The following is a 19,323-nucleotide window of genomic DNA, read 5'->3' as shown; positions in this document are numbered from 1 at the left end:
TATTTCTAAGAATACAAAATTGAGGGATGAAAGATTTCTATGTGTAAGGAAGTAGGTGGTGTTTTTCAAAAGCAAAAGTGAGGACTATTTTGTTGCTGTAGAAGGGAATCCTGGTAATTCTGAGACTGGACTAAAATGTGTCTGAAGTCCCTTCTAAGTCTGAAACTGTAATTTAAGATAGTCATCCCGTTCACATTTAAATGGATAAAAATTTTCAACTTTTATTACTTATGTGGTCTCATTTGATTCTCGTAACAACCCTATCAGGTGGGTGCTATTGCTATCCCCATTTTACAGAGAAGGAAAATGAGTTAAACAGGATAAATCACTTTTAGCAAAACTGAACACCCCATTCTCCAAGTATGATAATTATTCAATTAAGTTATCAAAATGAATATTAAAAAATAGGCATGTTTTAAGCACTACTCAACAAGTTAAAAAAAAAAGTTACAGTAAAACCTCTAAATAAACTTAGAATAAAACCAGGAGAAAGCTAGTCTACATTATAGAACTTGAGGAATGAAGGAACAGAAATACAATCTGTATCTTTCAATTATCTGTAATTAATTCAAACCATTAAAACACTTCCAAGCAGAGTCACTCTCAGACCTGCTGTAATGTTGGTAATGCTTACTTACATTTGGCAGTTTTATTCGTATGTCAACAATCATGCTAAAGTTCTTAAAATAAGGTAAAAAAATTGTCTCCTATTAATTTGTTTTGTAAACTCTTTTAAGTGTCAAGAAAAATTTTAGCCAAGCTCAGGTCAAGTAACTGCAATTCTAAACTGAGTTTTTAGTTGCATTTTTTAAATTGCCAGCATTCTAGAATTATCCAAAAGTATTTCTGAAATCCAAAAAAAGCAAAGCAGAAAAAGTACACTTGTTCTGTCTATATGATTAGTTTGGAGTTTATAATTTAAAAAAAAAAAAAAAAAAAATCCTAATTTTTGTTAATTTGATTGTAAGATATATTGTTGGGGTTGTGGTTGGATGAATGATTTTGAGGTTATGACGTTCAAAATATTAATTATAAAATGTGTATAATAACTCACCTGAATTAGTTGTGTCTTGTCATAGTCTTTGCGATGTTGATAAATACATTGGCTAATTATTGCATATAATTTTTCCAACTGAAATATATTGTACTCTTGGCTTTTCTTAATGGTAATCTTCAAAAGACTCTAAAAAGAGATGTATTAAATATTTGTGTGTGTGTGTATAAAGGGAATTTTCATTCAATTAAAAAACTGAATGTTTATTAAAATGACAATGCTAGGAACACAAACACAAACCCCAAACAGCCTATGCCGTCAAGAAGCTTACATTCTAATGTAAATGTATGGTTTACTTCTTAAATGCAAAAATTACAGATATTTGCATGAAAATAACTTTTGTAGTACAAATTGATATCCTTTGACCTTTGAAATATTATATTCCAATCCTTATGATTTCTTATAAATTAGAAATAGTCTTGATTGTAACTCTGTACTTTTGAGCTTCTTTCACCATTTCTCTGGAAGACAAATAATCCTTGAATTGCTTCTGCACATTCTACCTTTAACATCAGTCACTGGCTTGAACAGAACTCATATGATCCAATGATATTTTCCCCCTGTACTGTCAAATTTTTTTTCTACCTATGTATTTTTAAAAATTTAGTATTTTATTTTTCCCCAGTTACATGTAAAGACAATCATTAACATTCGTTTTCTAAAACTGAGTTATAAATTCTCCCCCTTCTTCCCACCTTCCATTCCCCCCTCATTGAGAAGGCAAGCAATTTGGTATCTGATATACTTTATACATGTTTAGTCATGTAAAACATGAGCTCTGTCCTAAGTATTATCTATATTTCTTCTAATTCTTTAATTTTTCTGCTAAACCATTATGGGCCAAGTTGTTCCATTATGATTTCTGATTATCTTGCTCTTCCTGTTAGCAGAAATTTGGATCAACTTAGTTAACTGTATAGTATTTACAGTATTGAGTTACTCAGGGGAAGAGGAAAGGAGTAATTATTAAATACGTACTTACTACATGCCAGGCACTGTGCTAATAAGTACTTCACAAATACTACCTTATTTCTATGCCTCAGTTTCTTCATAAATAAAATAGGGATGTTATTCGTTATACTTAGCCCATAAAGATTTTGTGAGGATTAAATGCGCTAACATACGTAAAGCATTTTACAAATCTTAAGGTGCTACTATGTTAGCTGTTATTATTGTTGTTGTTTAAAGACCCTCCAGATCATCTAGTATAATCTCCAGCAATGGTTAGACAAGATCAATTGACTTGTCCAAGTTACAGAGGGAGTAAAGTTGGAACTGGGAAGCAAGCCCAAATTCTCCGACTCCCATCTACAACTCTGTGATCCACGGCCTAATGAAGAGGCAGGACTTTAAGAATAAGTAGGCATTAGAAAGGTGGAAAACACTGTAAAGGGTATTTTAGGAGAGGAAAAAGCAAAAACAGTGCAATGCAAGGAATGTGCTGTGTAGCAATGGCGATCAGATAAATTCCAGCCACATTGGAGGTGTTTTTTAAGGGAGCAACTGTAGAGAAGGTTGTAGTTATCCTATGGAAGGGAATGATATAAAAGAGGTGGTGTTTTAGAAGATTAATATTGACAGCAATACAGAAGTACAGGTAGAGGGGAAAGAAGACTAGTTAGAAAAAACATCTGGAAGGCTATTGTATTAATGTAGGTATGAGATGCAAAGTACGGGGTTAGATCTCATGCTCAAAAATTAAAAGAGTCAAAATGTCTCCTAAATTTCGAGCCTTTGGTAACAGAGAAGAATATCATTCAACTAGAGCAGTTAAGAGGGGAAGCTGGCTTTAGGATTCAGTATCAATGATTTAGAGCTGGAAGTTATCTTAGGTCACCTAGTCCACTATACCATCATTTCACAGGTGAACAAACAGGCCCTGAGAGGTTAAGTGACTAACTTATTATAACAATAATAAGCAGCAGAGGTAGGATTCAAACTTAAGTCCTCTTACTTTAAATTGAGCATTCTTTCTATTGCACCACACTAATTTTTATTCAGTTTTAAATACGCCAAGTTAGATGTTGTTGTTCAGTCATGTCTGATTCTTTGTGACCCATTTGGGTTTTCTTGGAAAACACACTGGACTGGTTTGTCATTTCCTTCTCCAGCTCATTTTACAGATAAGGAAACTGAGGCAGACAGGGTTAAATGACTTGTCCAATGTCTGAGGCCAGATTTGAACCCAGGAAGATAAGTCTCCCTGATTTCAGGCCCAGCACTCTACCACTGTACCACCATGGTAGGATAGTAAAATGGGAATAATTTGAAGAAATCAGAGTTATAGTATTGGAGTTTAGGTGAGAAATCAGGGAGATAGATTGGGTGTCATCTATCTTGTCAACAATGTGTCAAATGTTAAATTGAAGCCAAAGATAATAAGGGCCAAGGAAAACTACTGGATTTTGAAGGTCCTTAATAAAGTTTCATTATAGCAGAAAGGATAAAAGCCTAACTAAGGGGTTAATGGTAGTTAAGGATGTAATAAGTAGCAAGGAAATGAAGGCAGTGGATACAGAATACATATTTGCCAAGTTTGGTGTAAACTGAAGAAATAGAAAAAAGAGCTTGATAGGATAGGAAAAAGAAAAAAAGGAGAGACAAACCCTATATAAATTTGAAAGAACAGCAGAAAAGACCAACAGGAGGATAAAGACTGAAGAAGCTAGAGAAGGGATAAATGAAGATTCCATAGGGTGTTAAAGGGAATGAAATTTATATCACACATTTATGAAATGGAATTTAAAAGAAAGCAAAGAAGGTGCTAACATTTTAAACATTATTTGTACATCAACATCAAAAATGTTTATTTACATACTTTTAGCTGTTCATGGTCCACAATAAGTGGGGGTGTGGGTTCAGAAAGAATTGCCAAAGCCTTCTCAACACTGATGAGCTGCTGTTGCTCAACCTGGGAACGTCTGGCTCGAGTCATCCTAAGAACACAGGTTTCTAAAAAGATCAATTAGATAATGGCCATTTAATGCAGAGAAATGTAGAAATTAAACACCTAAATTCAAATTAATATATACATTTATTAAGCAACTATGCAGAATATTGTACTGACAGGAGAGATACTAAGTTCAAATAAAACATTGTTTCTGTCCTCATAGTACAGTCTAGTATGGAGGTAAAATATGGATAACATACAGTAGTTATGAGTACATGCTAAGTATACTAGAAAGGTATGTACAATAGAGGGAGAGGAAGGGAACGGGCATGGGAAATGGGAACAGTGTAAACAAACAAATAAAAGAAAAAGCATAAAGTATAGGGTTAGTAGGGGACAGAGAATAGTCTAGTCTGGCTGAAGTATGTGAAGGGGAATAATCTGAGTTAAAGATGGAAAAGTAAGGCAGTGTCCAGCTGGCGAGTGTGCAATGGAGTCAGTCAAGATTTTTGAATACATTATCAGATCTACAGAGAAGATGATTCTGGCAGCAGCATAGAAGGGTTAGGGGAGAGAGAGATGGAAATAGACTGGAGAAAGACCTTTAAATAGAAAAGAAAGGAAATTTGAATAACTGGATTATTCTGCATTCAAGAGAAATTCCAAAGACAATGGAATAGCACTTTCCAAAATAACATCTTACAAACTTGAATTTAGTAGATTCAACAAAAGAGAAGTACTTCATCATCGAGAAACTTATCCTCCAAGATTGAATCAACCTTGAGATTTGACCCTAGGTCATCATTTTCCTCTGCTCCTATGGGGGGGGGGGGGGGAGTGGTCTAGGGAGACAAACTTAGCCCCATAGGCTCCTATTCAAGAGGTGACCAGGCCAGCTATCTCTTCATTTCCCATCTAGCTATACTCCTTTAAACTTCTCCATCATGCCTCTGTGACAGGTTCCTCCCCCTCCCACCTTTTCTGTTTCCATTGTGTGTCATCAGACTCCTTTAGGGCAGGGACCTTTTCTTTTATATCCCCAGAGCTTAACATAGTACCTGGCACCTAGTATGTGTTTAATAGATGTCTACTGATTGACTGGCATCTGAGGAATGAATGCCTACAAAAATCTAAAAAGAAAACCAGGGGTAATCAGATTACTTAACTTGAAAAATCAATAACTCAATCAGTACATATTTATTAAGCACATATGTGACCAGTACTGTGCTAGGTGCTAGTGAGAAAAATGTACACCTAATAAACAATCCCTACTCTCCAAGAGCTTGTTCTAATTGGGAAGATAGTAAGTACAAATAGAAATATATATAGCATAAATATAAAGTGAATAAATACCAACATATACAGAATAATTAAGGAGGGCACTAGTAGTTAGTGGCATCAGGAAAGGCTTCATGGAGATGATGATGCCTGAGCTGAATCACTAAGGAAAAGAAGGACTCTGTGAAGTGAAGGTAAGTGGAAATACATTCCAGGCTTCAGGGATGGCCAATGCAAAGGCATAGAGATGGGAGATGGAGAGCCACTTGTGTGAGGAACAGAGTAAAAGCCAATCTGGTTGAATTGCAGGGGGGGGGAATAACATCCAGTGAGGCTGGAAAAAATAGCTGGGGCGAGGCTATGTAGGGCTTTAGAACATAGAGAATTTTTATTTTATTCTGGCAAGAAGAGGAAGCCACTAGAACTGAATGGGAATTGTCACAGTTATACTTGTGCTTAAGAAAAATTAATGTAGCAGCAGTGTACAGGAGGTACGAGAGCTTTGAAAGATATGGCAAGGTGACCAATTAGAGGCTGTTGTCATAATCTAGGTGTGATAAAGTGGTAACTGTGTGAGTGAAGACTAATTTGATGCAAAAGAAACTGTGAAAGGAAGAAGTAGTAAGATTTGGCAAATGAATACATGAGGTAAAGGAGAGTAAATGAATATATAAGAAAGGGCTAAATAAAGTCTTTCTTGTTTACAAATTAAAAAAAAAAAAAGATTTATCTCTGGGATTAAAAAAAGAAAATTTTCATCAAAGAATAAAAAGGACCTAAGGACCTAAAGATTTAAGGGAAACAAAGAATCAGAAGAAGTGAAGGGGGATTAAATTCTCTGACTACTTATATCTAGTGAATCAATATCTTTTGTAGGCAGGAATACAAAGTAGGGATGTATATATAAGCAGGGAAGGGGGAAGTTAAGAGACAGCAAAGAGTGGATTTACACTCCTACCAATTCCTTAGGATAGTTTCTATAGTCTTTCAACAAGTGATGGAAGGAGGACCATATGAGGGGGCTTTGCCAAAGAAGAACTCTAGCAAACAACATTCCTATGGCAAAGGTGTATGTCTGCAGTAAGAGATAAGGTCCTAATAATGGGCTTCACGTGGAAAAGTATTTTCACATTAGTGAACCACTTTCTCTGAGCAAGGATTACAACTCCTTAAACAGAATTCCATCTAAGGAAGGGACTGTAAGTTGCCAAGGGACACCAACACCCAGATGGACAGAAGATGTGGAATCAGATAAGATAAAATGGTATTAGGATTAAAAACTGATCATAGTAAGCAAAAAGGGAAGGATAGGGCCTCTAGATCAACTACAACCACAGAACAGTTTTTCTATTGAACAATGACAGCATTATGATCTATTGTTTCTTAGAATGAGTCTTAAAGGACAAGAACCCATTGTTTTCACAAAAATAGCTGGGAAAACTAGAGAGAAGTTTGGCAGAAACAAGGTCAACATTTCATTCCATATACCAAGATAAGATCAAAATGGGTATATGATTTAGGGGGATACAAAAGCAAATTACAGAAGCATGGAATAGTTTACCTCTCAAATCTATGGATAAGGGAAGAATTTATGACTAACATTATGGAATGTAAAATGGATAATCCTGATTACATCAAACTCAAAAGGTTTTGCACAAACAAAAACCAATGCAGCTAAGATTAGAAGGAAAGCAGATAACTGGGGGGGGGGGGGGGACTTTTACAGCAAGTTTCCCTGATAAAGGTGTCATGTCTCAACTACATACAGAACTGACTCATATTTATAACAGTATGAGTCATTTCCCAACTGATAGTCAAAGGACAGAAACAAGCAGTTTTCAGAAGAAATCAAAGCTATCTATAGTCATGAAAAAATGCTCTGAATCATTGATTATAGAAATGCCAATTAAAACAACTCTGAGGCAGCACCTTGCACCTATCAGGTCGGCTAATATGACATAAAAGAAAAATGAAAAATGTTGGAAAGGATGTGGAAAAATTGGGACACTGATGCACTGTTGGTGGAGTTGTGAACAGATCCAACAATTCTGGAAGGCAATTTGAACTATGCACAAAAGGCTATAAAACTGTGCATACCCTGTGACCCAACAGAACCACTACTAGGTCTGTATGCCAAAAAGATTAAAGGAAAAAAAAGAAAAGAACTGTATATATATATATATACAGAAATATTTATAGCAGCTTTTTTTGGTAGCAAAGAATTGGAAATTGAGGAGAATGAACAAGCTGTGCTTTAAGAAATGATGACCAAGATGGTTTCAGAAAACCTGGGAAGACTTATATGAACTGATGAAAAGGGAAGTGAGCAGAACCTGTAGAACACTGTACACAGTAACAGCAATATTGTAAGGATGTTCAACTGTAAATACTTAGCTATTCTCAGGAATAAAATGATCCAAGACAATTTTGAAGGACTTATGACGAAAAATGCCATCCACCTGCAGAGAAAGAACTGATGGAGTCAGAAATGCAGATCAAAGCATTTTTAAACCTTTATTTTTCCTTTTTTTTTTTTTTGGTCTTTTTTTCCCCCCACATGGCTAATATGAAAATGTTTTACATGACTGTACATGTATAATCTATATCAAACTGCTTGCTTTCTTAGTGATAGGGAAGGAGAAGGAAGGGAGAGAATTTAAAACTCAAATTTTAAAAATGAATGGTCAAAAACTGTTTTTACATGCAATTGGAAAAAATATAAAAATTTTCACTTGGGGAAAAAAAAGTGAAGGAAGAAAAAAAAGGAAAGGCTAGGGTAAAATCCACAGACATTAAGAAACTGAATAAAAGAAGGAGTTCAAATCTGTTACTTCTGAAGTTTTATCCCCCAATGAAGAGCACAGAATAAGTTAATCAGAAAATGAAATTCAGGAAGACCAGAAGGGAAGAGAAATGAGAACAAAGCAAAACTTCTTAGAAAAGGGTGTAGTAAAAGAAAGTTGCTAAATAAAACTTGGATAACAGGTAAGATTCTGAACCACTTGCTTGAACCGTATGGAAAAAGAGAAGGGATAAAAAGAATGCATGAAATAGAGTGAGAAAGACAAATTAATTTCAGTAAATTCAAAGAACTTGGGACAGAACAGGCAAAAAAAAGGGGGCATAGATAGGAAGGGGGCAGATATTTATTGAGGAACTACTAATACCAGGCACTATACGAAGCACTGGGATACAAAGAAATACAAAAGATAGTGCCTGCTCAAGGAGCTCAGTCTAATGAAGGAGACAACATGTAAAAAAAAAAACTATGTATAAGATATATACAGAATAAACTGGAAATAATCAAAAGAGAGAAGATACTAGAATTCAGGGGGATGGGGAAAGGATTCCTGGTGAAGATGGGAGTGTAGCTAGAACTGGAAGGAAGCCAGGAGGGAGAGCATTCAAGGAATTCAGTTTAATTAGTGAAAATTCCTGGAGTTGGGAGATAGCATGTTTTGTGTGAAGAACAGCAAAGGAGGCCAGTGTCACTGGATGACAGAGTATAAGAAAGGGACTAAGTTGTAAAGACTTGAAAGGGAGGGGTAGGATGGGTCCCAAGTTACAAAAGACTTTGCACACCAAAGGATGCTATATTTGATCCTGAAGGTATAGGGAACCATGGCAGTTTATTGAATGGGGGGGGGGGGAGGAGAGGGAGACAGATAGATACTGACATGGTCAAACTTATGCTTTAAGGTAGGGCAGGTTTGACTCTAGAACTAGCCACTATTAACTATGGACTCTCTTACTAATTCAACAGTTATGGACCTTGGAGTAAGGAAAAGATCAGGGTCTGATGCTGAAAAACTATGACTCCAGGCAAGTCACTAAGTCTCTCTCTTTTCAAGTTTTAATTTCTTATGTAAAAGGAGGGGACTGGACTCCTGGCTTCTAAGGTCCCTTGAGGCTCTAAATCTATAATCCTATAAACTACAATTGAAAGTTACATAGTACTTTAAAGTTTATAAACCACTTTCCTCTTAAAAATATACATATTAAAAAGTAACAATATCAACACACTATTTTACTTTGTAACTTAGAGTGAAAGTATTGATCTATGATGATACATTAGGTATATCTGATTCATTTGTTCAATCAAGGTTCTGGTTGACTCTACCAAAAAAAAAAAAAGGGGGGGGGCCCCTCTGTTTAACAAAACAGTTAAAAGATTAAGTTTGGTAAAGTGAATTTAGTGTGAATTACAATACTGGAATAATCACAGTAACTTCAGTTGAATTTATTTTGTGGGGAAATTGGTGATCCTACTTCTTAATTATAAGCCATTTTGCTTAAATTAACTATTTAATACCCTAAAATGTTAGTTGGTATTTGTACCACAAATAAAACTGACAAAGTACATGTGAAATCACATCTTTTTCATTTAATAGTTTCTTATCTAGGCAGTTAAGACTGCTTAGTGATGCAACTGATAAAGCGATGGGCTTGGAGTCAAGGAGACCACAGTTCAAATTCAACTTCAGACACTTACTAGCTTGGGTAAGTCCCTTACCTTGTTTGCCTCATTTTCCTTATCTGTAAAATGGGAATAATAACAGATACCTCCCAGGGTTGTTGTGAGGATTACATGACAGAATAACTGCAAAGCACTTAGCCCAGTACTTGGCAGACAGAAAGAACTATATAAATGTTAGTTATTATTAGAGGATAGAGCATTGGACCTGGAGGCCAGACACCTCGAGATCAAATCCTGCCTCATCCACTAAGTAGTTGTGTAAACCTGGGATAGTCATTTAATCTCTCGGTTTCCTTACCTGTAAACTGAGGATAGTAACAGCACCTACTTCCTAGGGTTGCTGTGAGGATTACATGAGATAATATTTGTAAAGTGCTTAATACAGTACCTGGCACAAAGTGGGTGCTTAATATTTGTTTCCTTCCTTTCTTGGTTATTCCTGTTTTTACCCTTAGTATCTTAAGAAGGGGCAGCTAGGTGGCACAGTGGACATAGCACTGGGCTTGGAATCAGGAAGACTCATTTTCATGAGTTCAAATCCGGCCTTAGACACTTACTGTGTTGACCTTAGGCAAGTCACTTAACCTCTTTTGTACTGGAGCCTTATGGAAATGGCAAATCACTCCAATATTTTTGCCAAGAAAACCCCATGGACAGAGGTCCTTGCAGCCATGAAGAGTTGGACATAACTGAAATGACTGAATAACAACTTCTAATACCAGAGTTAATGAACTGTTAGATCAGAGGAATACTTACATTAAAAAAATTTTTTTTATTATTCCATTAACTTCCTTTAATGAATTTACCATATTATTTAGTTCATATAAATAAAATTTTCTAATTATTTTTCTTTTCACTATAAATCTCACTTATTTTTTAATTTTCATAATTTTAAAATGCTTAAATGGAAGACTACTTACCCTTTGCCTCAACATCTTCAGAAAATTCTGTAATTTGACAGTTAGTAATTTCTCCATTGCATGTTATCCTATCTTTTCTCAATTCTGTATTTATTGTAGTCTTCTTAGTTTCCTTTTCAGGTTCATTCACAACAGTATCACAAGTAACATAAATACTTTTATTTTCCATCTCAATTTTATTTTCAGAACCATTTTGCTGCTTTTCATTTTCTTCCATTGAAGACTCTCCTGTGACTTCAGCCTCATTATGGTCCATACTAGCATCATGATTTTCTCGATCTCCATCACTGTCATTTTTGTCATCTTCTGTATTTCTGCTATCTTCTTTGGTTTGAGAAATCTTCCTTCTCTTTTTTATGGTGCCAAAGTTCCATTTACTCTTTCTTCGAATCTTTTTCTTAGATGGGGCTAACAAAGACAAAAATAGGTACTGAAACAAAACCACTGGCAAACAGCAATCATTTCCCTTCAAATCTAGACTCTCTTCACCCACTTCTTCCCATGTCAAAACTAGGAGTAAACAAAGAGCTCAGCCACTTTACAAATAAAATTTTAACAATGTAATAATAGAAAGATATCACTAAATGGGGTCCACAATTATAAATGCAAATACTAAACATTTAATGAAAGGCAACATGATATAGTTGATAAAAAGCTGGCCTTGAAATCAGGAGTACATGTATTCAAGTCCTATTGTGTGATACAGTGCAAGTCGGTGCCCCAGACAACTCTAAGAATCTAAGTGGCATAGAAGGTGCTCCTTTGTCTTGGTAGAGGAAATTCCTCACTGGGAGCTCCTTACACAAATAACAGTTGTTAAACACAATGCTATACACATACTGTCATAACACAGTTCCTGTCCAAGAATCAAAACCAAACCAAACCTCCCCCATCCACAACATTTAATAGAACGAAGGAACTTTAACTTAGTATATGACTTATGTTTCGAAATGGACTGGCCCCAAAGCTGACAAATCTCCTGTTCCACCCTGCAGCCCCACTTCCTCCTCCTGCTCACTGTGAATTCCTACCCATCACTTTTTTTTTTAAGGCAATTGGGGTTAAAGGACTTGCCCAGGGTCACACAGCTATTAAGTGTCAAGTGTTTGGTCTGAGTTCGGATTTGAACTCAGGTCGTCCTGACCTCAGGGCCGGTGCTCTATGCTCTGCGCCACCTAGCTGCCCCCCTACCCATCACTCTTATTCCTTGTAGGCTCTAGCCCTCATTCCGACCATACCAGTCATCTGTGGCTGCTTCAGACAGCAACTTCTAACACGTATCTAACTAAATGGTTTGGTCAAGGTAGACAATTACACATCATTGTGAATGAATTTAAAATTCACCAATGCAATTTGACAAGAAGAGAACATCTAAAACAGGAGCTGTTAGCACTTTCCTGGGAAGGAATGACTTCAACAATCTCTGAGGCAAACCACTGTGGAAATCTCAGAAATCAAGTTACTTGCCAAAGTTTCAAGTGACTATTGTAATTAAGAAAGGCAACTCTATTATGTATCAAAACAGTTCTCTCTTTTATGTTGCATCACAGTTATCCAGGGTTTTTGGAATTTAGAAATTAACCTACAGTAACATGATTTCACCTTTTCCTAAATACAATAACCTCATTACTGGGCTGAAAGCTACAACCCAGCATATGTAAAGTATGAATATCACTGTTTGCAATGGCCTATTCACTTTTGTACAACTTCAAGTGTTGGATGTCTGCCTGGGGCCCAGATAACCTAGAGAATATTTCTCAAATGGCACAAAGTGCTAAGTAAAGTCTCTCTGCGGCTAACCTCTGCCCTCTTTGAGTCATCTTTAATATCAATGCCCAAGTAATTGGCCATTCTCATCATAGGATTAGAATAGAGCTGAAATTGACCTTGGAGGTCATCTGGTAAAGTCTTATTTTAAAACTGAGACCAGAGAGATTAAATGACTTGTCCAAAGAACGGGAAAACCAGAATTAAATATCAAAGTCCCATCACTTCCAATCTATATAAACACTCCTAAAACCATCAGTAGTTCCCAACAGCATACTGAATCAAACAAACTCCTTACCGGCCTGGCATTCAAGGCTCTCCGAAATATGGGTCGACCCCTTTCCCTTCATGCTACTTCTGTTCTCCAGTTCTGCTCTTAGATGAGGCACTCTTAACCTAAAGTCCTGGAACTTGGTTTTTGTTTTTAAATAAATTTTTATAACTATATTTCAATATAACTGGTTTCCTTCGTAATTCTATGATTTACACATTTAAAAACATTAATCTGAGTCTACAGGATTTACCAAATGGACAAAGGGGTCCATAATACAAAAAAGGTTAAGACCCTCTGCTTAGGACAAAATGGAGTAGTTAATTTCTTGACTTGACTCTGTTTTCCGTGTCTTCTCCATGCTTTTGCAAATGCTGTCCCCCATGCCCAGTACGTTCACATTTTCACCTGTTGTAATCTCAGATTAGTACAGTTCTGATCATGTCACCTTCCTACTCAAACTCCAGTGGCTCCTTGTTGCTTCTAGAATCAAATACAAAAATCCTCTTTGGCAGTCAAAGCTCTTCATAATCCAGCCCCCTCCTACCTTTCCAGTCTTAATACATTTTACTCCCTAACATGTACTCTTCAATCCAGTGAAACTGGTCTCTCAGCTGTTCCACAAACAAGACACTTCTGGGCATTTTCTCTGGCTGTCCCCTATGCCAAGAGTGATCTCCTTCCTCATCTCTGCTTCCCAGCTTCCCTGACTTCCTTTTAAGTCTTAACTAAAATCTCATCTTATACAGGAAGCCTTTCCTAACTTCTCTTAGTATTCCTTCTCTTATGTATTTCCTCTCTTGCATACAACAGATTTGTATGTATCTGTTTATTATCTCCCCTATTACATTGTGAGCTCATGGGGGTTTGTCTTTTTCTTTTTTTGTATCTACAGTGCCTAGTACATAACAGGTGCTTAATAAATGCTGATTCATTAACAGATTGGGAACCACCTTCCCTGATCCTCCCAGCTAGAAGTGGTCCTTCTGTCTTTAATGAATCTTTTTTGTTATTCTATTCAGCTTCCTTTTATGCAGTTATTACTCTGATTTGTATTGTACATGTCTCAACATCTACTACTGGAATGTGAGTAATTTAAGAGAAGGAACTACATTTTCTTGAATTAAAGTACAGATCAGCTGGTGTGCTTCTACATCATCTATAGGGGAAAGAGATACTATAATGAGGCCATTATTTTCCATTTAAATTCAGCAAGTATTTATTCAACGCTTACAAACATTCTCCTTTAACTGTTGCTTCTGATTTGTGTCTTGTATTTTAAAACATCTTAAACTGCATGTTTGTGTTAGAATATGAAACAAAAAAAAAAGCCAAGAGTATTTACCAGTATAAAGTGAAGGAGTACTACAGGCTACAGGGGCATTGAGCATCTTCAGTTTTTCACTCTGCTCTGGGTCTGATCTTTTACCATCAACAGAAGTTGTGCTTTGCTTTGGCATTACATGATAGTAAGATGGTGCATATTTGGAAGAGCTGCAACCTAATTAAGAGAAAAAAAATCAGGATCTTGAGCACTAGAAAACAAACTAAACACCTTAGCACATTTTTCTAATATAAAAATAATTTCTTACCTCTCTTTTTTCGAGACTCCTGAATTTCTTCACATAGCTGTTCAAAATCTTCATCAAGTTCTTCTTTAATTATTGCATAGGCAGTATCTCTGAGAGTACAGGCTCTGTGTCTGATAAGTCGATCTGAAAAGTCAAGACAAAACTTAGTACTACTTTCCTTTTTATTATTTACCAAGACAAAACTATTTGGATTATGATTTATTTCTGAACATTAATTTACAGATTTTCACCTGGCTGTGTCATGGGTAAAAAAGGACAGCTGTCAAAATTATTTTCATCAATAACATTTTAATAAATTTTAGAATGAATTTCTCATCTGAATTTCCATATTTTACCCTGAAAATACTGACTTCTTTAAATCTATTTTATCATCATTTCCCCTCTATTTAGATAATATTAATGTCAAAATTGAATGACCAAAGATTCAACTCTACCAGAAAAAAAAAGTGAAAAATAAAGTGTATGTGTGGAGTGGGAGTGGGAGTGGGATAACTAAACCGTACCTACAACCTCCATGACCATGAATCCCGAAATTCCTCTTTCCAATAATTTTCTCCTGTGTATCTTTTGCTTCAGTCCCCTTGAATCTATTTTTCATCCTCAGCACAATCTTCAGTCCCTTTTATCTTATTCTTCCGGTTCATGACATAACCAGGCCTGCTCTGGTTCACTTTATTAATTTCAATCTTGACTCTAGATTTAAACAGACGAACCATGCACATGCAATGTGCTTTATCCTAGAATTATTCCATTGTGCATTGACAACCTCAACTTTGGGTCACCATCAGTATCTGCCTTCACCTGAGCTGTGAAACAGATGGGCTGTTATTCTTCGTTCTTGAAGAGGACCAAAATGACATCGCTGTGTTGGAGTAAAGGTACGGTGTGTACAACTGTGGCTGATCGGACCAATACTAGCTCAAAAGGTTCTACCACAGATTGGGCACAAACAGTTCATACAAACATTTGGGGTGGAGACTCTAAATGTGTGCACATTTCTTTTGAGCCACTACAATTATGCTTCACTCATAAAACACAGCACCTTCGTTGATGCAGGTATGCCATGCTCAGTGGTCCTTTGCCAGTGTCTCCCATGTCACTCGATTGCCAAAGTTTTTCATACAGACCTTGAGAATGCCTTTGTATTGCTTCTTCTGACCATCATGTGAGCACCTTGCTTGTGTGAGTTCTCCATAAAATAGTCTTTAAGGCAAACATATGTTTGGCATTTGAACAGTGGGGTCAGCCCATCAGAGCCACACTGTCTGCAGTGGAGTTTGAATGCCTGAAAGTTTAGCTCAAGAAAAAAACCTCAGTGTTCAGTACCTTATCTTGCCAGGTAATCTTCAGAATCTTCCTAAAACAATTCAAATGGAAGCAATTCAGTTTCCTGGCATGACACAGGTATACTAACCAGGTTCCACAGGTATTCAACAGTGAGGTCAAGTTGGGGCAGCTAGGAGGCTCAGTGGATAGAGCACCAACCCTGAAGTCAAGAGGACCAGAGTTCAAATGCAGCCTCAGACACAACACTCACTAGCTGTGTGACTCTGGGTAAGTCACTTAACCCCAATTGCCTCACCAAAAAAAAATAAATAAATAAAAAATAAAAAACAATGAGGTTAGGACAACAGCTCTATAGACCTTCAGTTTGGGGTAGGCAGTCTAAAAGTTTTTCTCTCCCACATTTTCCTTCAGAGCCTCCCAATCAGCTAGGCTGTGGCAAAGCATGTGTCAACCTCATTATCAATGTGTACGTCCCTGGAAAGTATACTGCCAAGGTAAGTGAACTTATCCAGAGTATTCAAAATGTCTCCATTTGCTGTAACCAACGATTCCATGTATGGATGGTGTGATGCTAGCCAGTGGAGTACCTGTGTTTGCTTAGTGTTACCTGTTAGGCCAAAATTAGCACAAGCAACAGAGAATCCATCCATATTTTGCTGCATCTCAGCTTCAAGGCTGCATTGAGTGTATAATCATCCGTGAACAAAAAAATCAAGCACCAACTCTCCTTCCACTTTAGTCTTGGCTTGTGGCCTTTTCAAGTTAAATAATTTACCATTAGGGTGGTAGCTGACCTTGATGCTATGTTCTTCCTCACTGAAGGCATCTGACAACACTGCTGACAACATCAAGCTTAAAAGGATGGGAGCAAGCTTTGATTTACTCTATCGAAGACCGGGAAAGCACAAGAGCATCATGCATTATCCAGAACCTGGGCAAACATGCTGTCATGAAATTGATATACAATACTGATGAATTTCTCCAGGCACCTGGATTTTGCCTAAATTTCCCATAAGCCCTCATAACTGACAATATCAAAGGCCCTGGTCAGGTTGACAAACGCTTTGTATAGACTTCTGTTCTGCTCCTAGCATTTCTTCTGGAGTTATTGGGCAACAAACACCGATCGACTATTCCTCAGCCCTTTCTGAAGCCACACTTTTTCTCAGGTAGATGACCATTTTCTAGGTGAAGGATAAGCCTGTTAAAGAGGACTCTGGCAAGAATCTTGCTAGCAATGACCAAGAGACAAACCCCCAACCCCCAGCCCCTGGGTGATTGTCACAAGACAACCTAGTTCCTTTTCCTTTACAGAGATGACAATGGAGGCATCCTTGAACTCTTTGGGGATAACCTCCTCTTGCCATATAGCTCAGAAAATTTCAGTCAGCTTTTGTATAAGCAACAGTGCCTTGAAAAATCTCAGCTGGAACAGAATCAGCACTAGGTGCTTTGCTACACTGGAGAAGCCTAATGGCATTAAAAACCTCTTCTTCAGATGGAAATTGAGCCAGAAAGGGATTAACTTCAACCTGAGATACATGGTCAATGGCTTCAGCATTGATTATGGTCTGTTGAGAATACCATGGAAGCACTCAGCCCATCTCTCCAGAATCATGTCTTTACTACTACTGTGGTTCCATTAGCACTGAGTAGTTGAAACACACCATAGGTGTTTGGCCCATACATAGCCTTTAGGGCATCATAAGTCCCTTAGATCATTACTATCAGTTAAAACTGAATTTCATCTACCTTCTTACTGAGCCAAGAACCCTGCATCTCTCTAAGCTTCACTTATATTTTACTTTTGATGGAATTAAATGCAGCCTTCGTAGAGATGGATGAACTACCTGCTGGTAAACCCTGTAGAGTTCTCATTTTTTGTTTAGTAGATTCTCAATTTCCCCATCATTTTCATCAAACCAGTCTTTATGTTTGCAAGTGTTCTGGCCCCAGATGAGTAAATGCAGTGCTGTACACCAAATCTCTGAAAGCTGCACACTTCTTTTCTGCTCCACTATTGCCAACCACGTGTTGGTGCAGCTTTCCTTCTAAGTTAGCAATGAACTGTTCCTAATCAGAGAAGCATTCTAACCTGTTGACATCAAGTCTTCTGGTAGTCATCTTCTCTTGGGCTGTAGCTTTGTTGAATGGGAATATTTAGCTTGGAGAGATTAAGTCTATGATTGGTCTAGCACTCTGAGCCACATTGCCTTAATCACTCTCATATCCTGTCTGTCTCTTCTCTTTACAATGATAGTCTATTATATGCCAATGTTTGTTATGAGGTTGCATCCACAAAGTTTTATTGTATTTAGGTAAATGGAAGACAGTATTGGTGATGAGGTCATGAGATGCACAACTCTTCAGTAGTAAGTAACCATTGCTGTTACAGATTCCATTCCTCCCAAAGACTCCCTGTGACCTCTGGTCATCTGTATCTACTCTTGCACTAAAGTAATCCAGAATTATAAGCTTGTCCTCTTTTGAGGATGGGTCCTCCGGGTCTTCATAAAATTTTTCTTTGACCTCAGCAGGGTTCATTATGGTGGAAGCATACACTGATGATGGTGGCATGGGGAAAGTGGCAATTCCACTGTCAAAGAGTCTGTTGCTCGTGCCTTTTGGTAGGCATATGAACTTGTTGACTAGATTAGTTTTGACTGCAAACCCTATGCCAGCTTCATAGCACTCCTCGTCTCAGTGACACTCCAGAAAAACATGTATCCAGCTCCTACTTCAGTAAGCCAGACTTCATTTGCCAACCTTGTTTCACTCAGGGCTGCCATTTGGATGTAATACATGCCAAGTTCTCTTGCAACAAGAGCTGTTCGTTTTTCAGGTCTACTGGACTTTTTGTTGTCCGTAAGTGCACACACATGCCATATACTGATGGCAAGTGGGATCATCTTTGCACAAGTTTTTGTACTTTTTTTTGTGTGTTTCGACTACATGGTGGGATCCTCACCTGCTGCAGTAAGCAGGAAAAGGTTGGATAAAGCAGATTAATTTTTAGGGCACTTTTCTAGCCCCTTTCACAACTCAGACACCTAAGGGGTACCCAATCCTACTGCTGCTTCAGTACAGTGAGAAGATGACTTTAAGGCCTGGGCTGCCTGAGTGTAAGGCTATGATCACAGCTCCCAGTGTATCTGCACCTATTGCTTTGTCACTTGCCTGTCACCACAGGACTTTGAGATGGGTAAAAATGGTAAACGGTACGAGTGACATCTTTTGATTCATGCATAAACTGGATTTAAGCGAGGCAGAGTTGCAAGAAGTTGTTGGCCTCTCTCCCTTCCAGAGTCATCAGTCCATCGGCAAGACAAAGTCAAGATGACTGATAATGGCCTGGGATGCAGTGGACAACCTTGGTATCTTTGATATCTAACCAAGCTCTAAGCAGTTCACAGCATCTGCTTCAGCCACCTTCAAGGCCATTGGAACAAACTGTTCTCATCTGCTCATTCCACCAGGCGAAGTCTTCACATGCTTGGGGTAGATGCCTCCCAACTCACTGATGGAGCTTAGATCCCCAAGTTACTTTACAGGTGAATGAAGAAGCCATACTAATGAGTTCACAACAAATTTATGCTATTTCACTTCAACTGGACCCCGAGAAATAATCCTTTCATCTTTCCCTATCACTACTTCCTACAAGAGGTTTTTCCAAACCTTTCCCTCAATTCTCCAAGGCCACTCCTACCCCATCTTAGCAGATAACTTCACCAAATCAGAAACCATACATCTGAGCTTCCTCATTCCCTCTACTCCAAATCTGAAAACT

At 37.5% G+C, this 19,323-nt stretch overlaps 1 protein-coding gene across 3 annotated transcripts in view; it reads right to left on the bottom strand.

The window, feature by feature from the left end:
• The window catches only part of ATAD2 (ATPase family AAA domain containing 2), a 94,342-nt gene that overhangs the window by 17,552 nt on the left and 57,467 nt on the right, over nt 1-19,323 (bottom strand). For 2 of the 3 annotated variants that reach the window (XM_027854016.1, XM_027854015.1), the window contains exons 23-27: nt 14,250-14,372; nt 14,003-14,158; nt 10,620-11,027; nt 3,873-4,006; nt 1,055-1,183 (exon numbers count right to left, since the gene is read on the bottom strand). In XM_027854016.1, the coding sequence (XP_027709817.1) occupies nt 1,055-1,183; nt 3,873-4,006; nt 10,620-11,027; nt 14,003-14,158; nt 14,250-14,372 (950 nt within the window). Of the gene's footprint in view, nt 1-952; nt 1,184-3,872; nt 4,007-10,619; nt 11,028-14,002; nt 14,159-14,249; nt 14,373-19,323 lie in introns of those variants that run through there. The other variant, XM_027854014.1, reaches the window with a different exon arrangement.

This window comes from Vombatus ursinus, unplaced genomic scaffold, assembly GCF_900497805.2.
Source record: "Vombatus ursinus unplaced genomic scaffold, bare-nosed wombat genome assembly UNPS02010284.1, whole genome shotgun sequence".
NCBI classification, from domain to species: domain Eukaryota; kingdom Metazoa; phylum Chordata; class Mammalia; order Diprotodontia; family Vombatidae; genus Vombatus; species Vombatus ursinus.
The sequence above is the reverse complement of the archived record's forward strand: the minus strand, read 5'-3'. Positions and strand labels throughout refer to the sequence as shown.